This window comes from Juglans regia, chromosome 2 (assembly GCF_001411555.2).
Source record: "Juglans regia cultivar Chandler chromosome 2, Walnut 2.0, whole genome shotgun sequence".
Classification (NCBI taxonomy): Eukaryota; Viridiplantae; Streptophyta; class Magnoliopsida; order Fagales; family Juglandaceae; genus Juglans; species Juglans regia.
Genome location: NC_049902.1, coordinates 13,592,292 through 13,616,230, shown reverse-complemented (window position 1 = coordinate 13,616,230; position 23,939 = coordinate 13,592,292). Strand labels below are relative to the sequence as shown.

General features: G+C 39.5%; 1 protein-coding gene across 2 annotated transcripts in view; it reads left to right on the top strand.

Annotated features, from left to right (window-relative positions):
* LOC108987175 (autophagy protein 5) overlaps positions 1-23,258 on the top strand; it is a 28,284-nt gene extending 5,026 nt beyond the window's left edge. The window contains exons 4-8 of one of the 2 annotated variants that reach the window (XM_018960047.2): positions 7,627-7,716; positions 14,180-14,267; positions 18,449-18,592; positions 21,555-21,686; positions 22,514-23,258. In XM_018960047.2, the coding sequence (XP_018815592.1) occupies positions 7,627-7,716; positions 14,180-14,267; positions 18,449-18,592; positions 21,555-21,686; positions 22,514-22,845 (786 nt within the window). In that variant the 3' untranslated portion in view covers positions 22,846-23,258. Of the gene's footprint in view, positions 1-7,626; positions 7,717-14,179; positions 14,268-18,445; positions 18,593-21,554; positions 21,687-22,513 lie in introns of both variants that reach the window. The other variant, XM_018960046.2, reaches the window with a different exon arrangement.
* Positions 23,259-23,939: the final 681 nt, after the last annotated feature.

Below are 23,939 nucleotides of genomic sequence, written 5' to 3'. Positions count from 1 at the left end.
TCTGAAACACCTAGAGATTGAGTCTAAACTCTTTGTGTTGAAGACAAATGGAAGTTTCATGATTATTACTGAGAAGAGTCGGAAGGTTGTGAAAGAGGTGAGGCTGGGGATGAACATGGTGCAACGATTTGCTAAATAATTGGAGGACTGCCTCAAGGGTGAAAAAAAGGATTTTTACGCTACAACACGGGAGGGTACCAGAAGCTTCATAGTGTAGAGATGCTCTAATGCCCGCGGTCAATATATGGCACGAGTGGAATATGGAAATGGTGGTAGACGAAATTTTATCTTTGTACTGGAGGCAACGGATGGTATGAGGTGGAGGAAGATGGCAGGTGCATTGAGAGAGGGCGGTTGTAATAGAGGGCAACCGTTTTTGGGGCCGATGGTGGGGGCTAATCATTCCAAATCGTGTAAAGATGTCCTCAATTAGTCGTTGGTCACGGTGCCGGTACGAGTGCAAAAAAGGGGTGATGGGCATGGTGGGGTGGTGGCACAAGGAAGAGATACAATGAACCACCATAACAAAAATGGCCTTGGGAAGGATTGTCATACTGCTGGCACAACTGACAACCAGGGGCAAGGTGGTGGTGGTAGGCCTACTTTCGGTATGTCAGAGGTCGACGTGCATAGTACACTTTTGGACATGAGATTGCAGATGAGGCATTTGCAGGAGAAAGTGGACTGTCTTATACGTTGCGTTGAGGAGAAGAAGGAAATGGGCTTGGGCCTTGGAGTGGTTTGGCAAGGAAATGGGCTGCTCCAATGGGCTTCACAATGCGGTCCTAGACAAAGGTAAGGCTAAGGGGTGACCTTCGGAGAACCAAGCTACTTGTCGAGTCTTCCTCAAACCCGAGAGTGGTTTCCTCTCCGAATCTACCGGTTACTGACTTGGGGCCATCCGTGGCGGCACAAAAAGGGTCGCCGGATGTTGGCGATGCTTTGGGTGACTCAACGGTGTTGGTCCCGATTGACCACCGGCAAATCAAACCACTTCTCGGGTCTTTCTCAAACCCGTGAGTGGTTTCCTCTTTGGATCTGCCGGAGACTGACTTGGGGTCCCCTTTGGATGACTTGCCAATGCAGATCCCTATTCCGATGAGCTAGATTAACATGGAGGCTGTCGGAAACGAGATTTCTCCGTGCTCTGTCACCTTAAATGGTTTGTCGTAGGTCTCCGAAGGTTCCTTACAATTGGTCACAACTTGCGGTTGCCCCTCAGTTGGTGTTCCTGCCTAGAATGAATTCGACGAAGGGTCTGTGAGAATATCCTGGAGGCTATCCGAGGAAGGTGTTCCTACCCCTTTTGAGAATATCCTGGAGGCTACAAATGAGGGGTTTGTGCAAGTGTGTGATCTGCATATTGTTTGTAGGGAGCCAGAGGAAGGTGTGCCTGCTCTGAGGAAGGGATAGGGGATGACCCAAGCCCCTTATGTTCTATGCTACCAAGTTCACATTGGGTAGATTCTCAGTTGGATTGGGTCCTCCAAAAAGTGGATGAAATACAAGAATGTGTAGGGATTTCATCTGAGGGTTTCAAAGATCAATTCAAAGCCCTCCTCATTGCTATTGAATTGTGTGAACCTCTCTTGGCCAGATCTTATGCCAAAAAAGAAAGGGAGTTAAGGAGACTAGCTTGCTCTATTAATTATGAAGTTTGGAAAGGTAGTGCAAGTAGGAGTAGTAAGGGTAGGACGAATACCTGATTAATGAAACCAAAGATTTTATCTTGGAATGTAAGGGGGCTGAATGATCCAGGTAAGTGCCTTCATGTTAAAAACTTACTAAGAAATTGGAAGACTGATATAATATGTCTTCAAGAGACCAAGTTGAAGTTCATAGATAGAAGTTTGTGGGGATGTCTTCACATGGGCTGGGTTTATCTCACTTCCAAAAGGGGCATCGGGAGGTATTCTTCTGCTGTGGGATACAAGAGTCATTAATCTGGTTGAGGAGTATGTCGGGGAACATTTGGCGGCCTGTTCTTTTAAAAATGTGGATGATGGTTACAAGTGGTCTTTTGCTGGTGTATACGGTCCTAATGTGGACAGCAATAGAAGGTTCCTTTGGGAGGAGATTGCTGGTTTGTGTGTGTAGTTGGTTGGATGGGCCATGGTGTATTGGGGGTGATTTTAATCCCCCGTTTTCCAAGTGAGTGGTTGGGGGATTCCTGTATTAGTCTGCAGTGGCAAAATTTTCTGATCTTATTTTGAATTGGCCCTTGTTGATTTACCTTGGGCAGAGGGAATTTACATGGTCCAATGGGAGGGTCTGGTCAAGACTGGACAAATTCATCGTATCCTCATCTTGGGAGGCCCATTTTCCTGATTTATGCCAAGGAGACTTCTGAGACTTTGTTCAGACCATTTTTCCATTTTGCTTGATTGTGGGGGTCTTCATGAGGGACGTAGATATTTTAAATTTGAAAACATGTGGTTGAAAGCTGATGGTTTTGTAGAGAATGTGAGAGTGTGGTGGTCCTCGTCTGATTTTCTGGTACGCCCAGCTTTGTGTTGGCTGGAAAAGTTAGAGCTTTGAAGAAAGAACTGAAAATGTGGAATGATGAAGAGTTTGGAAAAATCGATGATCAGAGGAAGATCCTTTTTGAGGAACTTGCATGTTTGGATGAAAAGGAGATTGTCGGGGTTCTCACGGACGAGGCAAAGGCAAGGAAGATTGTTGTTGTGGCTGATCTTGAAAAAACTTAATCTTATGGAAGAGATCTACTGACGACAAAAATCCCGGGCCCTTTGGCTGAAGAAAGGAGATAAGTGCACTAGTTTTTTTTCATAGAGTGGCCAACTCTCATAGAAGGTTTAATGCTATTGAGGTACTGCATTCGGATGGAAATGTCCTTTTGGACAGATCTGATATTAAGAATCACATGGTGCAGCTTTTTGAAAATCTACTAACGGAACAATTTTCGTGGAGGCTTAAGGTTGATGGGTTGACATTTGACACGATTAATCAATCATGTGCTAACTGGTTAGAAAGGATGTTTGAAGAGGAAGAGGTGCTTAAAGTGCTGAAAGGAATGGACAACAATAAAGCACAGGGACCAGATGGATTTTCCATGGCATTTTTCCAGCTATGTTGGGATATTATCAAGGAGGATGTTATGAAGGTCTTTGTCGAAATTCAGTCACATATGAAATTCGAGAAAAGCCTTAGTCCAACTTTCATAGCCCTTATTCCGAAGAAGGTCAAGTTGGTGGAGGTGAAAGACTTTCGTTCTATAAGTCTTGTGAGTGGAGGTTATAAGATCATATCCAAGGTTCTTGCCAACTGTATGAGCACGGTCATGGATAAGATCATTTCAAAGCCTCAAAATGCTTTTGTTAAGGGGAGACATTCTGGATTCAATACTAATAACAAATGAATGTTTGGGTAATAGAATTAGATCCGGCACTCCAGGTATCATTTGCAAAGTAGATATGGAAAAGGCCTTTGATCATGTTAACTGGGACTTCTTGGTTTATATTCTTGGCAAATTTGGCTTCGGGGAGAGGTGGTGCAATTGGATGAAGTACTGCACTACCGCTAGACTCTTGGTGTTGGTTAATGACACTCTCGAGGGTTTTTTCAACAATTCTCGTGAATTGAGACAAAGAGATCCTTTATCTCCTCTTCTTTGTCTTAGTCATTGATGTACTGAGTAGAATGCTAAAGGCAGCCATGGATGCGTCTTTTTTGTCTGGATTTTCTGTGGGAAGTACTTCCTTTGGGAGCGTCAATGTATCTCATCTTCTCTTCACTGACGATACTTTAATTCTTTGTGAGCCGGATCCTTCGTTCATTGAGAGCTCTCTTGCTTTGTTTTGAAGCTACTTCTGGTCACCTTAGCCTCAAGGTGAATTTGTCTAACTCTGAATTGGTACCGCTTGGCTTGGTAAACCATATTGAGACTTGGCTGAAATCTTGGGTTGTAAGGTTTCTTCTTTGCGTATGAAGTACCTTGGTCTCCCATTGGGGGTTCCTCATAAATCCAAAGTAATATGGGATGGTGTGATCAAAAAAATTGAGATTAGATTGGCTGGTTGCAAAAGAATGTATCTATCTAAAGGGGGAGGAATCACTCTTATTAAGAGCATGTTATCTAACCTCCCCACGTACTTCCTTCCAATGTTCCTGATTCCAGCTGGTGTGGCTAATAGGATGGAAATAATCTTTTGTGCTTTCTTGTGGGGCGGATTGGGGGACGAGAAAAAATTCCACTAGATTAAATGGGACAAGATTTGCACTCCCCTACCTTGTGGAGGTTTGGAGATTAGAAAGCTGAGTATTTTCAATAAGGCCTTACTTGGGAAATGGTGGTGGTGGTAACATCAAGAAAGCGAGGCTTTATGGAGGACTGTGGTTGATGCCAAATTCGGAAGTACTTGGGGAGGCTGGATCTCTAATGAAGGGCGAAGATCGTATGGTGTGGGTGTATGGAACTTTATTAGGAAGGGCTGGGAGGATTTCATTCTTAATTTCTGATTTGTTGCGGGGCGTGGAACTAGAGTCAGATTCTGGGTTGATGTTTGGTGTGGCGATGCTGCTTTAAAGGAGGCTTTTCCTTCTCTTTTCAGAATTGCATTGCATAAGGAAGCCTCTACTGCTGATTACATGGACTCTTCGAACAGCCTGCTGCAGTGGAATGTGTCATTTACCAGAGCAGTTCAAGATTGGGAAGTGAGAGACACTTCTGATTTCTACAGCACCTTGTATGCACTGAATTTGGAGCGTGGTGTGGAGGACAAACTGCTGTGGACACACCCCGGGAACAAGAATTTCTCGATTAGTTCTTTATATAAGGCTATGTCTACCCACTCTTCTCAGAATTCCCTTGGAAGCGCATTTGGACGAGCAAAGTGCCCCTAAAAGTTGCTTTCTTTGGTTGGCTGGCTTCTCACGGCAAAATTTGACCATAGACAAGTTGAAGAAGCGTGATTTCTTCATAATGGATTGGTGCTACACGTGCAAAAGGAATGGCGAATTGTCGGACCATCTTCTTCTCCATTGTAATGTGGCTAAGGCTCTATGGGATGAAGTCTTCTCAAGGCTGGACATTGCTTGGGTGATGCATGATGCCCAAGAAGGTGGTGGACCTATTGGCTTGTTGGAGCAGAACACGGAGAAATCGTCATTGGAGGGGATTAGAGACTCATTTTTCCAGACTTTGTTACTTTGGGCTAAGACTATTGTATTAGATGGGGGTAATTTTAGTGACTTGTATGTGTCTTTTTTTGTTCATAGGCTGTAATTAGGTATTTTTCTCTTGTATACCATCTGTGTACTTGGGCTATGCCTAATTTTGAAGATCAATCAACTTTATTAATTATAAAAAAAAAAAAAAAAGTGTTACTCCAGTGCTCTTCATTTGCCATCAAACCATGTCAGTTCTGCTTTGATACTATTTGATGTAGTGAAAGTGAGTAGGGTGGTACAAAAGTTGTGTTTCAAGTCAACGCACTTTGAAATTAACTCAAATTATATTCAAAATTCAAAAATATCTTTGCAAGACATTGGTTCTCATCTAACAGCACTAATCCATACATAGAAACTAAAACAAATAAAGTGAAACTAATTGGGAAAGGAAATATTACAAAGAACAAATCAATCTTGGAAACAAAAATAAGATTTAAACTAGCATGCAAATTCTTCGGTGCTAAAATTTTGAAAGAAGTTGGCTTGAAATTGTTTGTGCTAAAACTGACTGCCATATCTGTCTGAGATCTCCCAGATCTGTGGTGTCAGTGTCCTTGTTGACATGCTAGTTGACGACCCCTTTTGATAATCCTTGTTAGGACAGATTTGCTGAAAGCCTTGCTGAAAGGACATTATTTAACTCTCCTAGGCACCTATGTCACGACAGGTTGTTGACGACGGCCATGCTAACACAACATTTTGTCCTACATCATAAAACCGTAATCTCTCCCAAAAATCTGATAACAGTTTTTTGCTAAAACTCCTAAGTTTCATGCCAAATCTAATATCATATAATATTTTTAGAAACTCGAGATTGATTTTGGCTTTAAAGGTTTATACCTATATAAGATATTGGCATTTATGCTTACATATTTATAACATTTTTTTTTTATAGACGATGTATACATATATAGAGGATGTATACATTTACTTAATGCTTATATTTACATATATATATATATATATGTATCATATACATATAACATGCATTGTTAATATTTATAGATTGTTAATAACTACAATAAACACTACTTATAAAAAAAAAATAACTACAATAAACACACACACACACAAACATCTTTGTGTGTGTGCACATGCTTAAAATATATACCGGAGTTAACAAGTCGAGCTGAGTTTTAATGAAGTTGTTCACGAACACTATCCAAGTTAAGCGAGTTTTATATGAGTTTGTATTATCTAATAATTGCCTAATTTTTTGTGAACGACCTTTTTGGTAATTGAATTGAGTTGAGTTCAAACTTCTTGTCGAGCAGCCTTATTGATTGACCCCCCTCGATGCACAATCAACCCCGCTAGATGCAATAAAATGTGCCTTTTTGGATCTATTCCATGTTGCTTGTGCTATGGATGTGTTGGTGGCAGATCATTTACAGCTTTCACCCGGATCTCCTCAGTGAGGTGGATTTCATCAGAGTGCACAAGATTGAGAGATGGATCTATTTATTTTATTTTATGCTTGGTTGTGTTTTGCCTGGTTAAGATAGGATGAGGGAGAAAAAATTTGTTGGGTCATGTCCAGGAGGGGAGATGTTTAAAGTCAAGTTGTTCTATTATGCATTGATCCCTCATAAGAATGGTTTTTTTCATGGGCATCGATCTGGAGTAAGACCCCTCAAATAGTGGCTTTCTTTGTTTGGGCTGTAATGGGTGATAATACAACAGGTGGCAGATTTATTAGCACGTTGGAAGGAAGATTTTACGACACTCCTGTGGAGAATATCTTTGAGTTGTGTAATGTGGTGTATAGGGCAGGAAGGAAGTGATTGGGGCATTGAAGACGATACAAGGATAATGGAAGAACTCAAATTAACTTTACTATTTGATGGATTTCGACTTTGGTTTCTATTGCTTTAGTTTACATACTCTTCTTCTACTAAATAAAAGGAAAAAAATTCTAGAATTTTCTTGACTTTGCTTTCTCTAATTAGTTGTAGCTGATGTATACTTCCTGTGTATTTGGATGGTGTCATTTAATAAAATATATCTTACTTATCCAGAAAGAAATTTCTACAGTTTTTTAGGGAGAAATAATGCCAAATATTTGTGTAAGCACCAATAGAGTTTGGAGAATTAGTTTCCCTTTGTTTATCAAAGTGGATGAAATGGGGTTAGGGAGAAACCGTGCCAAATACTTGTGTCAACACGAATAAAGTTTAAAAGATTAGTTTCCCTTTATTTATCAAAGTAGATAAAATGGAGCCATACACAATGCTATGCGAAAACCACTTAGGTATTTTAATAGCAATGGGACATATGTCAATTGTCCTTTCTGTTACAAATTAAAGTTTATATGTTTGACGGCCCTGCATTATTTGGATGATGAAATAACTTGGCGCCTTTTCCTTTCTTTCACCTATTTTTCCACTGCCTTACTTTGTTATATCAACTTTCTATTCTTGGATCTCTTTTCTGCAGGTGCATTTTAGAGGATATCCTGGAAATATATTGATTCCATGTGAAGGTGAAGATAGTGTAAAATGGAGCTTTATTAATTCGTTGAAAGAGGTCAGTTAATGATTGTTGTTTCTATTATTAGTGGAATTTGTTGGAATGGACTAATTTTGATGTCCCATCCTGGAATCTTATCAAGGAAAATTGCCATATGTATATACATATATATGTATATTTGCATCACCATATCAATTATTTTTAATCGGTAAACAGCATCACCATATCAATTTTTGATATAACATAACCATAGTTCCATTCAAATTGCTGAAAGAATCTACTCTATTTGAATCACCCTAGTTCCATTCAAAAGCCCACGTACACTGGTCGTATGCATGATAAGCACCTAGCTGGAATTATAGACCGATACAAGGAAATCATGGAGACGTACTCAGTTGAAATCTCTAAAGCAATCATTCAAAGGAACTAAGTTCTATGGGCGAAAGGATCTACTTAATGATCCCTATATTGTTTGTTAGCCACAACTAAGATCTCTACTTGCTGTATACAAGTTCTTATGTAAACAATGCCTACTTTCAATTCTGTTCTACATTTTCAGTCAAGCTTACGGTGAACTCTAGGTTTAGGCTCTGCCAAAAGGAAATTCTTTTGATGATTTTTTCTTTGTTTTCTTGAACTTTGATTGTTGAGCTTTCCTTGTTTATTTTTTAAAGTTTTTTCTTTTGTTAATTCCCTGGTGCGTGCTGGTTTTTAAAGTTTTTTTTTTTTTTTTGGGGGGGGGTTATTTTTTTTTTTTTTTTTTGGGGGGGGGGGGGGGGTATCAAAAAGGCTACTGGGAAAACTGTGTATAAAAGAAACAACCATCCTTGGCCTCAAATAAGGCTACTGGGAAAACTGTGCAAGGTTTTAGCAATGATGTCTCCCTTCATAAGTAAAGCTTGGAGGCAAAGTTATGGTCTCAATTCGATATGATTGTGTTATTCATATTTTGTTTTGATAAGTAAATTGTATTATTCATATGAAAGGATAAATCTGAGTTCCTTGTTGTGAGGAAGCTTGATGTTTTGGGAGATGATGCTGTGATTTGGGACCAAAGGATGATGACGGGTGACACAGATTCGTTTCAGATGGAAGGTGAGAGGTGGTTGAAGGTGGAATAAAAAACTTTCGTTTTTACGAAAGAGGGAGGAAATAGCTTTCACATCTCTGAACGTGGTAAAAAGATAGCTAAGTTCATGTGCCTATGTGGGACAACAGCTTCATGGGTTGGCAAGGGGATAGAGGATTATTTAGAACTCATCTGTCATGATGGATTCTTCAGGGAGTTATGGATGGGTAATGGAGTTCTCATCATATTAACGCAAGGGGCAGTTTTCTGCAACTTTTAGAATTCCGGAATGGGAGGAGGAAATGTTTGTTGGTGATCCTTGAAGGCGCAAATGGAATTAGATGGAAAGGTTTTCTGAATTCCATTCGAAGTGTCACTAGGTCCAAAGCCGTTGTTTTGAAGCATGCAAACAAATGGGAGTTCGTTGATGTAAAGATAGTGGGAAGGCCTTCCTCGGTCAAAGGTGCCTCGTACGCCTTGGTGTTAAGGTCACCGGCGGGTAGTCTGATCGAGAATAGCTCTGCGGCGGAAGGAAATGGTAAGACACTTGTAGGAGACAAAAGCTGTCGGGTGAAATTGGGAGAAGTGGAGGGTAAGCACCATGTGGTGCAGGGTGGAATGGATGCCTTGGTCGAATGTTTGAGTGTGGGAGAAGTGGAGGGGGTCTTGTGGGTTGTTAAAGCTCAATTGACGGGAGTTATGGAGCATGTGAGAGATCTTATGATTAATGTGGATAAGAAGTTGGACCAAGTTATGGGTTTGGGTGGTGGGTTGAAAACGGACGAAGGGGGGCGGGGGTAGATCCTATGGGTTTGAAGGCCTCAAGTGCGCCGACAAAGGGCGCTTCGATGCTGTCACAGATAGGGTCGTCACTGTTCATGCCAGTTTGCTGTCTAACTGCCCTTAGTCACCAGTTGCAATTGGGGTTGGTACCTTTTTCCAGAGTTCACTTTCAATTGAAGATGGGGGTCCTTCTAGGGTTTTGAGTACTTTGGAAGAAGCAAATGAGCTTATTTCAAAACATGAAAATGGGGTAACAGAAGGTAGTGCTCCCCCTACCTGTTCTATGCCTCCTGAGGGAGTAGTAGGGTCTGACAAAGTGGCACAGAAAGGGTCGTCGGGGGGTGGAGCACCTACAAGCAATGTTCTCGTCGATGGAACGACAACACCTATGCTGGAGGTGAAGGAACCTCTAATGGTGACAACAACAATGGACAACAACAATATAGTTGTTGAGGAGATTCGAGATTTGAATGCAGGATACTGCGGGGAGGAAATTATGGGTTTATCGTTGGTGCCTTGTGGAGGAATGTCTAGGGTCGGGAGAGCAGTTGTGAAATGTGTCTAGGGATAATGTTGTTCCCCTGGTTTCTCTTCCTCCGACAAACAACATAGCGGGTTCACCATCAGATTGGGTTCTACATAAGGTTAACGAGATTCAGCATATTGTGTGGGTCTTTCATACGGAGGATGTGAAGACCAATTTAAAGCACTGCTCACTTCGATAGAGCCACTCGCTTGAAACCAAATCAAGTTTTAAGAAAAACAGGGAGTTAAAGCATCTTTATTCGGCAATCAACAACGACGCTAAGGGAGGTAGCTCAATTCGAGGGAAGATGAAAGAGAGGGCATTATGAAGACATCCTCGTAAAGGGAGTTTTGGGTGGAGTATTAGTCTTACGGGGGGTGGGGGTTGGGGAGGTGTGCTCTATTCCAATTCGGGTTTTATGTATTTTGGATAGATTTCTATTTTTCATGGGCTTTTTGGGTCATGGGGCTAGCTAGTATGGACTAGGTGTTTTCTTGTATATGTCCAGTTTACTTGATTACTCCTATTGATATATATATATATATATAATAATTGTATTCTTTCTATTTTTTTTTCATTCCTATTCTTCTTTCTTTTCTGAAAAAAAAAGGGGGAGCTTACAAAATAAAGGATTATTTTGTTTTCGATAGTCATTTATTTGAATCAGTGGATAGAAGTATACTCTGGATCGGAATCGTGGGGAGTACTGCTTAATCATTTCTACTAACTTAAAGCCCCAATTAGTATTCTGGTTATATTATGTGTAAATGGCTGTCGTCAGCTCGTGTCATGAGATGTTTGGTCAAGTCCTATAATGAGCGAAACCCTCGTTTAATGCAAAATCTTGAAAAGGATTAAAGGTATTATTATCGCTTAGCGCTTGTGCTAAGGTACTCATAAAAGATTGTTGGATTTTTACTTATCATAAAAAAAAAATAATAATAAAAAGCAATTAAGATAGCAAATATTCAACTAGGGTGGATGGTTATTTTGTTGTGAGGAATCATGGGTTATAACATCTTGGTGGTATAGAATCTCCTCATCGTTCTTGATTGTTAAGATGATGAGTTATAGCATCTATGTAGGATTAAGCTTTAAAGTAACTGGATATAGATCTAGAACTGGAAAGAAATGGATATAGGCTACGTTGTTCAAAACCTAAGACCTCCTATTCGATTTCAAATTCAATGTATGAAGTGTACATTTGAGGGATGTACCTGGTCTATATTTTGATTGAAGTACTAAATAAAAAAAAGATTATAGTTTTTTTTTTTGATAAGTAAAAAATATTATATATAAAAGGAGAAACTAAGTACACTAAATTTATACAAGAAAACATATTGTCCAAAATGACCCAAAAAGCCCCCAATGACCCAAAAAGCCTGTGAAAAGAATGACCCAAAATACACCAGACCGGTCCCCAACCCTTGTTTCTCGTAGAACTAAAACTTTACCTGAACACCCAACCCCAAACCCTTGATTCCCTGTCTTCACAATGTCCTCTCTTTAGACTTCCCTCTAGTTGAGTTACCACCCTTAGCGTTGTAGTTGATTGCCCAAGAAAACGCTATAACTCCCTGCTTTTCTTGAAACTTTTGGTTTCAAGCACATGGCTTGCCTCAATCGCAGTGATTAGTTCATTGAATTGGTCTTCACATCCTCCATATGAAATTCTCACAAACTGCTGAATCTCGTTAACTTTAGGCAAAATCCAGTTCGCTATTGATGGAAGAGACACCAGGGGAGCAACGTTATCCCCAGACACAGTATTCAATTGCACCCCCGACCTTAGACATTCATCTACACGAGGCATCAACACCAAACCCTTTGGTTCTCCAGCAACTCCATTGGTTCGCTCCAATGGTATCATAGTCCCCATTGGAGATTCTGGGGTGATAGCAAGTCCCTTCACCTCTGGGGTTCCTACATCTCCTTCAGACCTTGGCACACTACTTTCCTTCAACTCTGACGAGGTAGCTTCGAGGACCAAGGGTGTAGTATCGACTATTTGTCTATCCTGTGTTACATGAGGCGAATGACATTCCTTTATTGATGTCTCTACGGCGATACCCGATGTAGACCCTGCTTCAAACAACCTGGATTTCCTTTTGACCCGCCATACTCTCCTGGATCTAGAAATAGGGACAGAGCCGAATCCGATCTTTTGTTTTCCTTTAATTGGGTTTAAATGATTCGGGCCTATCTTGTTTCTTACAACCCTGTTGCCTCCAATTGAAAGCCAGTCTATTTTCGAAGACAAGAAAGCTATTGCTGCCTTTAGCTCGACAAGTTGGGTTTCCATCTCCTTTAAGGAATTGTGCATCTCAACAATCTAGTTCTGAGACGTGATTTGCGGATCCCCTTCACTTTGAACTCTCGAAGCATGACCCGTCTTTAGAGCTGCAGCATAGGATCGCCTCGTCACTGAGGATGTACTAGGATCTTTGTGCACCTCCAAGTTTTCCTTCACTGACACGCCACCGACATGTCTGCTACGTGACTCCCTCGCAGAGCCACGTCTTGCAGCACCTTGTCCTTCCAAACCATTGCTCCCTCTCTTGCCAAAGGAAAAGTCACACAGCACCTCCCCAATCCTTCTCCAACCATTGCCCCTCTCCTCAGGAATGAAAATAAAATTCCTCCTCCCACCACCACCATACTCTTGTACTGCCATATAATGTCCTCGTGCATTTGAGCAGCGGTGCGCTGTGAAACTGCGTCTACCTTCCCGGATAGTGGAGAAAAAATCTTGTTTTTCATCCTTTGTGCACACTTCCATGGCCTTAGCTAGCCACTGCACTGTTGTCAAACCCAAAACCAACTTAGAAATCACCCTTCGACCCCTTTCAGTAATGGCCAACATACATCCCTCCTTCACTAGAGTAAAGGATTTAGATTCTATGGCTAACATCATAGAAGAACCCATACTGACCAACTCCCCTCCTTCAATAGCCATTCATCATCACATTGAGACCAGATCAGAAATCTGCTACACAGATACACGGCTAAGGACCTCTGCTGAAGACCAACTGCTTCAAACTCAAAGCTTGGCGTCGAAGTACTCCTAGAAGACTCGTCGGAGAGCGTCGACTAGGTTTGTGTCGACGGCACGACCAACGGATACATCGGGAGGATCGTCGAAGTGCTTTGAGAGACAACACAACGAAATCTAGGTCGCCAGAGGGTGGACCGACACCAGACGGCCCTCAATGAGGTTGCCTGGGTTCGTCGGCTTTATCTGTGCCCACCGCGCTGTGTCTCTCGTCAGTAAGGGTGGGTGGCGGCAGAACGGATGCCAGAAATGGATCTCAGGAATGGATCTAGAAGAAAACCAGGTCGCCGGAGGGGTGACCTACGCTGGACGACCCTCGGCGTAGACGTCGTGGTCCGTCGGTCTATTTTGTGCTGGTAGGAGCCATTCGCCAGCCTAGGTTACGGCGAAATGGATTTCTCTCTTACGGGTAATACTCCTTAGGCACAAGTGTATCTCTCGCCGGTGGGATGACCAGCTCCGGACAAACCTCTGTGAGATTGCCGGGGCTCGGCGATGATATCTGAGCTGGCGGTGAGCAACCACTTGCCGGCCATGGTAGCGATGAGATAGTATCTCTCACACGGGTGTTTTCGCACGAGTGTTTCTCTCTCCTCTCTCTAGAATAAAAGCTAGAGTTAAAATAAAAGATTATAGCTTAGGCTTGAGCTTTAGAATAACCTTTATTTTAACTTATTGTTGTTATTATGATTTGAAGATTCTTATTATACCAATCCTCTTAGAGAACAAGAAATTGTATGGCTCCTTTATTATCATTAACTTATTGCTGGAATGGAGCTGTTTACATTTTGAGCAGAGTTTTTTTAACTACCTCTTCGGTAAGGGTTTAAGCCCTATTGAGGGCCAACTGATGATTAAATATCGTGTTTTATATGACATGTGCATGCCACTTTTGAGAATCCATCAATTAGTACAAATGAATGGTGATATTGTATCTGTTTAAACCATAGGGAGGTTTGATCGTGGTTTCTAAATGACTGGGAGGTAATTTTTAAATATTCCCAACCAAGTGGAGTTGATTGTAATGTATCCTGCCATGTACCTAAATAAAGAAGTTATTGTTCTTAACAATGTGTAGTTCTTACTACAGGCATCATATATAATCAACGGAAACTGCAAGAATGTTATGAACATGTCTCAACCTGATCAGGTGGAACTATGGCACTCTGTTTTCAATGGTATGTCTGCTAATTGCTGGATGACTAGGAATGAGTTTCTTTTGCCTTCTCACTTGGGTGCTTCGAGCTGATGGTTAGATAAGTGCCAAAACCAAAGCATTTCTTTATATCAACAGAATGGGTGAAATGCAGCATATTCGTTCATAATAAAAAATGATCCATTTACATTATCCTAATGATTCAAACTGGTACCTTGAGTTGTTTCAATTTCACTAATTCACCCAAGACTATCATTTACAAATTGTATTGATGCGAGTGATTCTCAGATACTAGATTTTAGGCTGCAAGTTTTTTATTTTTTATAGAAGCGGGCTGCCTAGTAGAAATGATGTTTAGTTCTTCAGTGAGAAGTTGGCTCTCATAAACAAGCATGCTGTGGGAACCTCATCTACTCATCCTGAATCTAATGATGTTAACTGTTGCCTTTTCAACTATATCCTAATAAGAAACAGACATGTTAGCTCCCTCTATTGGTACATCTTAGGCATGTATCATTCATAATATTATTGTCTGACTTTGTGTCTATTTTTCTTTTGGAAGTAATCGAAGAAAAATGTAAAAAGCATAGCCCGAATACTTAGGAAATATACAAGAGGAACGCCTAATTGAAAAAAGGAAAAGAAACAACAAAATCATGGAAGCCCAGCCCATTACAATCTATAGAAGCTACCAAAAAGAACAAAGTATTAGAAAAAGAAAGTTCTAAGCTCCTCCATCGAGCGCGCTTGATCTTCAAAACTTCTGTCATTCATTTCCCTCCAAATACACCACATTAGACAAATAAGGATCTTCTTCCACATGACGACTGCAGTTTGTGGGCTGCCATATAACCCTCTTGTAGTAGCATGACAATGCAATGGAATTGGTGGGTGTTATCTTCACACCCTTCTTGAGTAGTAGGGGGGAAATAAACTTCTTGTCATAAGAATCCCTTCGCCTTGACATGATTGACCTCTTCGCTTGAGTTGGGTGGATTGTGCAATAAGCCTCTCTCAACCCTCCCAATTTGAAACCCCAATAAAGTTTGGGGTCTCAATCTGAGACCACCATCACAGGGAATCTAAAAGCACCAAGCTCCGTAGTAAGGCAATGTTAGTAAAACGTTACATGTGTACGGGAATCGTAATTGCATTTCATTTCGTGTACTAACTCCTAGGGACAACCTTGAAGACCATTTCAGCAAGCTAGGAGATTCACCACCCTCCTAGGCATCCCCCATGCAATTCCCGGTCAGCTAATCTCATCCCAAGGCGCCCTAGCCACCTCACATTTCAATAACAAATGATCCACAGATTTGCCATTCTTCTTACACATAGCACCAATCCATGATAATAAGACCACGCTTTCTCAAATTTTCCATAGTCAACATTTTTGTAAGAGAGGCTGTCCAAATGAAGAAATTAACTTTAGAAGGCACCCTACTCTTCCAAATACACTACCAAGGAAAAGAAATCTGACTCTGGGATGTCAAAACCTTATAAAAAGATCGAACAGTGAACTTCTTGCTCCCTTTAGGCCTCCAAAGCCATCCTATCCCCCATAGAACTACGAAAACTCACAGTATATAAGGAACTGAAAAATTCAGAAAAAACACCAATTCATGGGCAGCTCTAGCAAAATGAATATTCCACTAAAAAGAACCATTGGTGGTGACCAGAAGGTCCAACACTGAGGCTTCCTTATCAGAAGCAATACGAAAGAGGTAAGCCAGCACCGTCTTGAGAGCGAGGTCACTACATCAAATGTCATGTTAGAAACCGATCCTCTTCCAACCTCAAAACAGATATGACTAGCAAAACTCTCCCAACCTTCCTAATGTTTTTCCATAAATCCACTCCATAAGCACCCCTCACCTCCTTAGAGCACCAACCCCCCCACCGCCCGCAAAGCACTACCAAATTTGAGGTCAACAACCTCCCTCCAAAGGGAAAAGGGAATCACATTGCAGCCCAAGAAGAGCTTTATTAAAAATCCTCAATTTATGGATCCCGACACCTCCATAAGAAATTGGAGAGCAAACTTTGTTCCAATTGACTAGATGAAACTTGGCCTCCTCCCCGATTCCTCCCCACAAAAAAGCTCAAAATAACTTCTCAATCCGCTTGGCCACCCCTACAGGCAAGGGAAACAAAGATAGAAAATAAGTGGGCAGATTAGAGAGGGTACTCTTGATTAAGGTGAGTCTACCTCCTTTCAACAAATACATCCTTTTCCACCTTGCCAACCTTCTCTCAATCTTCTCAACAACCCCATCCCAATGGATTTAACCTTAAAAGGGGCTCCTAAGGGAAGACGAAAATATTTCTTAGGCAAAGAAGTGACCTTACACCCCCAAAAACCAGTCAAGCTTCTGATATTGCTCACAACCCCCACCGGCACCATCTTAGACTTCCCAAGATTCACCTTTAGCCCAGAGACAGTTTAAAAGCATAACAAGAGAGAATGCAATGCTTGAATTCGCCCACAATCTTCCTCACAAAAGAGCAGAGTATCATTTGCAAAAAGAAGATGGAAGACAGTAATCAAACCATTATTCAAATGTCCCATCGAGAAACCGGTAAGAAAGCCTCTACCAACAGTGGCCTCCACCATCTTGCCAAGCACCTTGATGACAATAACAAAGAGGAAGGGGGACAAAGGGTCCCCTTGCCTCAATCCCCATGAGCTGTTGAAAAGCCTGTAGGGGTGCCATTTATCAATACCGGGAAATGGGCTGTAGATACACAATGTTTGATCCACATGCACCATCTTTCTATATGGCGATTTACTTAGGGAAGTGTGCATGGAGCAACCTCATGGGTTTTTCTACTCAGGAGTATCGAGGTGTTATGTGCAAGTTAAAGAAGTCGTATGGTTTAAAGCAATCCTAAGAGAATGGTTTTTCAAATTTTCTAATGCTATCTTAGGCTCCGTTTGGATGCAGAAACGGTTTTATCTCATCTCTCTCATCATTATAACTTTTTCAAATTCTCACACAAAATATAATAAACAATTCAACTTTTTCAAATCTCAAAACAATAATAACATTAAAAAAATAATATTTTAACAATATTTTATTCAACTTTCAACTTTCATCTAAAACGATCTCATCTCATCTCATCTCATTATCTAAACAGGGCTTTAGAGTTTTATCTTCTTAAGTGTCAAACATTTCATTCAGTGTTTCACCTACATACTAATGCAGGCTTACATTCGATGATTGTATATGTAGACAACATTGTAATTACTAGAAGTCACTCAGGACGATTGGTAGGTTGAAATGGTTTTTGCAGGATCTACTCCACACAAAGATCTAGGCCCCGCATGTGCTTTTTTTAAAAAAAAAAAAAAAAAAAAAGAGATCTAGGCAAACTCAAATACTTCCATGGTATTAAAGTTAGTGGGCTAAAAGGGTATTAACCTATCTCAAGGAAAATATGTACTTGACTTGTAGGAAGAATTTGGATTATTGGGTGCTCAACCTACTAGTACTCATAGATCCAAATCGTAAACTATTGATCAAAAGAAGTTGTTTGAAGATAAAGGTAGGTATTGTCGACTTGTTTGAAAATTGAATTATCGTAGTGTCACCAACCTTGACAATGATTAGTGAGTCAATAATCATTGTAACACAAATAATATTTTCAAAAAATCATGGAAAATATGTTTTGTGTAAGAAAAAACAAAATTCATCATTTGAGTTTTTGGATTATATACTTGCTCCACTCCATAATGGTGAAAGTTTGCAAATGATATGTATTTTAATGAAGCAAACACCCTTCCTAAATGCCCTTATATGGACCAAGAAAGCTGGGTTCAATTTGTGTTTTAAATGTGGGTTCGCATTAGAGAAAAATGAGTCAGATGCAAGGATAAAATGGGAAGTTTGACAGATCATAGTTTTAATTTTGGACACCATCTGTTTTGGGACAGCCCAAGAAAGAAACCATATCATCTAACACTGTTGGACAGGAATATAGTAATTTTTGGAAATTAAAAGTTAAAAAGTATGTGAATTATCTTCAAACTTCTCCCTGAATTTCATATACTTAACCCCTCTTGAGAAAATTCCTGGCTTTGCCCCTCATATTAGGCATGAGCTCTTTACAGCCTTGACTTCTCTGAGCTGTCATGATCTGATTAACTTTCGGTTGTAAATGCAGCATTTACATGGTGATCTTCTAACAAAGATTGTTTAGCAGGTAATTTGGAAGCCTACCTTAAGGTATCGTCTAAACTTAAGCTTGGAACAGCTGGACATGAATATTCTGCAAATTTGAATTCAGGCTCTTTTGTATCTCGACAAAGTACTGGTGACACAGATGCTACTGGACAAGTCAAAACAGGTGATGAAATTCTCTATTAAGTTTCAAGTGTAACAATATTGGCCTGTTACTTTAAAATAGGTCAATGTTTTTATTGGCCGAGTTTTCATGATTTCCTTGTATCTTTTTCTATTTCTTATTAGGTTTTTCTCATGTATATGTACCGTGTTCTTGGTCTATGACTTTTATGTTATTCTCTTCAATTACGTATAAAAAAACCACGGTTCAATGAGTGAAGCATTGGTGGGCAGCTCCGTTAATTATGCTTCTCTATGATGTGTATTTTTGCTCTGGATAGGCAGTGAATCAAGTGTATTGTGAAGAAGAATGTGGAGATGCTGGTGTTTGGTTTTGTTAAGGGCCGATAGATAACTCATGTCTCTATCATGTACTTGGTATATGTTGCCTGGTTTCTTCTATTTTTTTGACGCTAATGCTTTGAGAGTGTTATGTGACATGATAGATGAAAACAATTACGCAAATTATGTGAAAATTTGAGCTGGCTGAATACAAATTTTAGGTTATTAATGTCCTGAATGCGTTGCTTCTGGTGGCTTTATGTGGGGTGGGGATGATAGGTTTTAGTTTAGTTTTTTTGCCTGATGGTAGTCCAAGGTTAAAAACTTGTCTAGTCGCATTATTTGGGGCTTTATCGGCTTCACCTTCCATTCAAAACTCTAGTTATTGTCTGTTCTCTGTCTTAACCTTAGGTAAACTTGTGTGAATATTTCCTAGATTCGATATTGCTGAAATACAACCTTCAGGAGAGCAAATTCTTGTGTGGGTGTTATTTTTCTGTAATGATATACAACAACGTTCAACAATTCAAAAATATTGGTTAAAAAGATCAAGAAGGCAGACATTAAGTTATACATTGCGGTGTGCATAATAAACAGTAAGATTTCAATTTAAGCTTTCATTAGATTATGTCGGTTGGCTTAAAAAATTGATGGTGAATACTTTTGAATGCATGGGGAAAATCAGATATCTTTTAAATCCAACAGCAACTATAATTACAATTTTTCATTTTTATGTAGCATTTGATGTTTATTATGCCCATAGTGGTTAGATTCATTTGTCAATAATGCTAATTAGTTAATAGTAAGTCCACCTTATATCATGTTCATGACTTTATGCTATGAAAGAATTACCTGGGTCTGTCTGATGCTCAAGATTGAAAATTTGAGAGAATGGATCATGTCCTTAGTCTTGGGGGCAACCAGTCTTTAAACAATTTAACCTGCCTATCAGAAAGTTGTGTATGGAATTTATCAAAAGTATTTGCTTTCAATCAATTAAAAGGGATAAAATTTTAAATCTCATTGAATTTGTTGAACATGTTGGTCATATGACAAGACAACCACACAGCCATGTGCAATGTGTAAATAATTTTTGCTTTAGTTTGAAACAGAAAACTATCTCATTGCTCGTCAGATGATACATACATTAGCATATATGCCTATGGACACAAACGCACTTTTAAACATGGTAGCAGGAGCTCTAGGCTCAACTTCTTTCTGTTTAGCGTTATATTAGAAAGTTTCCTTTTGAAATAAATACAGAACTTTAAGTATTATCCACATTGTGATGACAAATAATCTCTATTGAGCTGATTCCAATTTTAGTAATTGATATGATAAAAATTAAATCCCTCATTTCCTTCGTGATATTGCATTAACATACTATTGTTGTTGTTGTTTTATGGATTTTATTGTTGCTAAGTTTGCTTAAAAATTAAAATGAAACAAGATTGTCAAGTTTGTTTAAGTAGTTTTATGTATTTTATTATTGTTGTTTTTGTTATTACTATTATTTTGTTGTTGTTCCTATCGTTGTTGTTGGTTATTGTTATTGATTTCTCCAGTTTGGGGAGTTTGTTGTCAACATAATACAGAGGGGCATTACAGGGTGAAGCTCTCGTAGACACAAACCAATAGAGTTAAAACACCATAAGTAGATGATTTTGTAATACAATAAATACAGATTTGAAATGTTAGAAGTCTCAAGAAAGTATATAACTAAATTTGCTGTATCGTGTCGATTTGGAACAAAGTCTACCAAAGAGACTGAATATAACTGGTTGTCGCTATCCTAATGTGATACAGTCCTAAGTGTTACGATCAGTGTCGGATTTGTGTCTTGACATTCTCCTCCCCCACCACTGCAGATTGAATGGAAGGAAATTGACTGTGAATATACGTGGGATGGCATCCTAACTTCTGATATATATATATATATATATATATATATATATATATGGGAAACTGCTTACTGCTAAAGGACTTCTTCTCGTTTATTTTCTTTCTTTTTTCAGGAAAAAAAAAATACTTTTAAAACAACCCAAGTTTATGGACTTTGAACAGTACCCACAACTGTAACTTTGATTGTTTTTAGGAAATTGGGGTGCTGGCTTTTGGTCTAGAAGTTTCACAAACTCAAGAAAATTTAAGATGAAGAGGGAGAGGATAGTCTTCAGACTATGCTGTTCACCGGAAGGGTTTAGGGACTTTTTTTTATCATATTTTATTACTTTGGGCTTCTTCTATTGTACTGAATGGCACTTCTTTCAATGATCTTTTCGCAGCTCTTAGCTTGTATCTAGGCTCTTTTGTATACCCCTTGTGTACTCAGGCCTTCCCTATTTTCATGACTTAATATATTTCTTTTTACTTATAAAAAAAAATATATATATATATATATATATATATATGCCTCTTTCTTTTTCATTATGAGCTTCTAGTGGTTTTGTTACATTTGAAAAGTGTGCTACTGCAACCAATTGAGGATACGCATGCCTAATTTTAAACTTGTAATTTACTTCATAAAATCCCAGCTTTTCAACCGCATCTCCAAAACACTTTTCATGGAATTTATTAATTTATTCTGCTTCATATCTTTTTTATTAAGGAAAATGTAGGTGTCACTTCCCTTTTATTGTAATCTATTCAATGAATAGACTCATCACTATTGGAGCTATGATTAGGTAGAGTTCCAGTTCGTTTGTACGTTTGGGGTGTCAGTGAGGATTTTGATGATCTAGAAGATGCACCTCAAATTGATAGTTGGGACAAAATCTCTTACATAAATCGGCCTGTCGAGATCCATGGAGAAGAAGGTAAGCCATATATCAATCACTTACTTAATCTGTTTCATACATTTTGATAATTTCCACGTAAATTAGTGTATCATCTGCTAAGAAGTGGTGAGAGATCACCATTGTGCAGTAGGGACAAAACAGATTGTTTTGCTGTGACAAGGGATTCATATTACAAAGGGTTTGTAAGAAACTTGTATTAATCTTCAAATAGTGGAATTGGTTTGTTCTGGGTAGGCTTTGCCGGAGTGGTTTTACCTTTAAAGAGTTCTTTGAAAGGTTTCCCTTCGTCACCAAAAATCCTTGTCTTGTGGTTGACTTGTTTTGTGTTATCATTCATATTTATATGTCTATTTCATTGCTAATATTTGACATGAATTAAAATTGGACAAAGAATTGTGACATACACCTACTCACCCCCATCTAGGTGTGGTTGAGGGTCAATCGTGTAATTTCAAGTATGGTTGATGTGGGGGGTTAGGAATCTTTGTGTTTGACCAATCATTATTGGGCAGTAGCTGTAGTGGTATTTGAGGGAGAAATCAAGTTTGGGCGCAGGTTGTGGGTAGGAAGTATGGTCTTAAATGGGTAATTGGTGATCCGCAACAGCTGGAGGTACTTATGGTATGGGGTGGTATGGGAGTATATTCGGGGTGTATGTATATCATATTTGCATGTGGTGATAGATGTGTTTTCCTTAATTTATCCTTTTCTTTTTCTTTTTTCCCTGTATCCTGGCTGCTACTTGTCACGTTGATCATGGTGCATGTATATCATGTCAAGTGGTGTCTGCCATCCTGTTTCAGCGGCTTCAGGACTATTCATTGCTTATACATCTTGTTCTGCAGGTAAATGCTTCACCTTACTTGATGCAGTAAAAAGTCTTCTACCAGAGCATTTTCAGTATAAATCCTTAACTAATGAAGAATCATCCAAAGAAGAAGGTGAGGATGAACAGAAAGTTCCTTCAGAAGAGGGGGGAGAAAATTTGAGTGAAGATGTGGAGTCTTGCTACCCATCTGATAATGCTGAAGTGAAGCTTGTCCGCATCCAAGGGATTGAACCAAAGTTGGAAATACCTTTCTCTTGGGTTGTGCACAACTTAATGAACCCTGAGCACTTTCTTCATATTTGTGTATGCCTGAAAGTTTCACAAGTAAAAATACCTTCAGATGGATGACATTTCTATGAAATTCGCCATCGAACGAGGGACTTAATTGGCAAATAATTTTTATAATTAAATGATAATGGTGAGCTAGGCAATGGAATCACATCATCCTCATGTTTATGCTTTCTCTTAGGTTGAACCTAAGCCCTCATCTTTACTAGTGAGAGAAATGCCACTCTTGGTTAGTTACAAACAAAGCCTATGGTCTTAGGAATCTCAAAAGCTGTAGATCTTTTTTTATTTTTGTATAGAATCGTGCAGATGCATTACAGATGTGCAGTTAAATCATTCATTTTATTTTTCGGTTACACTCCATTTGAGAAACCCTGTAGATGAGTGGCTGAATCAGAATGTAATCTATTACTTGAAAAAGACAACAAAAACTACTACTGAAGTTCTTTATGTTCAGTACTTTCTTATTGTTATGTTTCTTTCTGATCAGCACTTGTTTATCTTTGACGAATCCAACTGTTGTCGTCATTTGGTCAGGAGCTAGTGTAAACCCTCCAACCACGTGCTGCCACCTAAACATCCTATTAATTTTAAAATGAACTTAATTATACAAGACTATAGACCCTAACTAGGAAGTGTGAATCCAAAAATTACTAATGCTAATTAATTTTAGATGGCTTCCAATCATTGCTCTAGAACTGGAAAAAATACCGGATATGGAATCGGCAACCGTTTCATCAGAACTAGCTGTATAATCTGATGTCCTGTGAATAGTAACAACTTGCCAATATTGGAGAGCTCCTTAATTTACTGTAGCTCAAGTGTTGAGTTTTGGAGCATTGGCTAGTCCAATGTGAATGCTTTTGATCACATATGGCCAAATTATAGATTTGCATTGACATTTTGCTAGTCCAATACCAATGCTCTAAGGCATGTATATTGTTGGAATTGATGGCGCCAATCCGAGACAAATATGATCAATTCAGGTAGAATCAGGTGCCAAATTGGTCGGGTATGGCTAGTTTCAACGTCGGCAACTAAATCCAATGCAATCCTATCGCTATGGTGGCGCGGACCACCTTGAAAGGTGTGGATCTGGCACTTTGTTGCCAAATCCGGCAATTCCAACCACGCCTTTTCCATCTAGTGGGGGC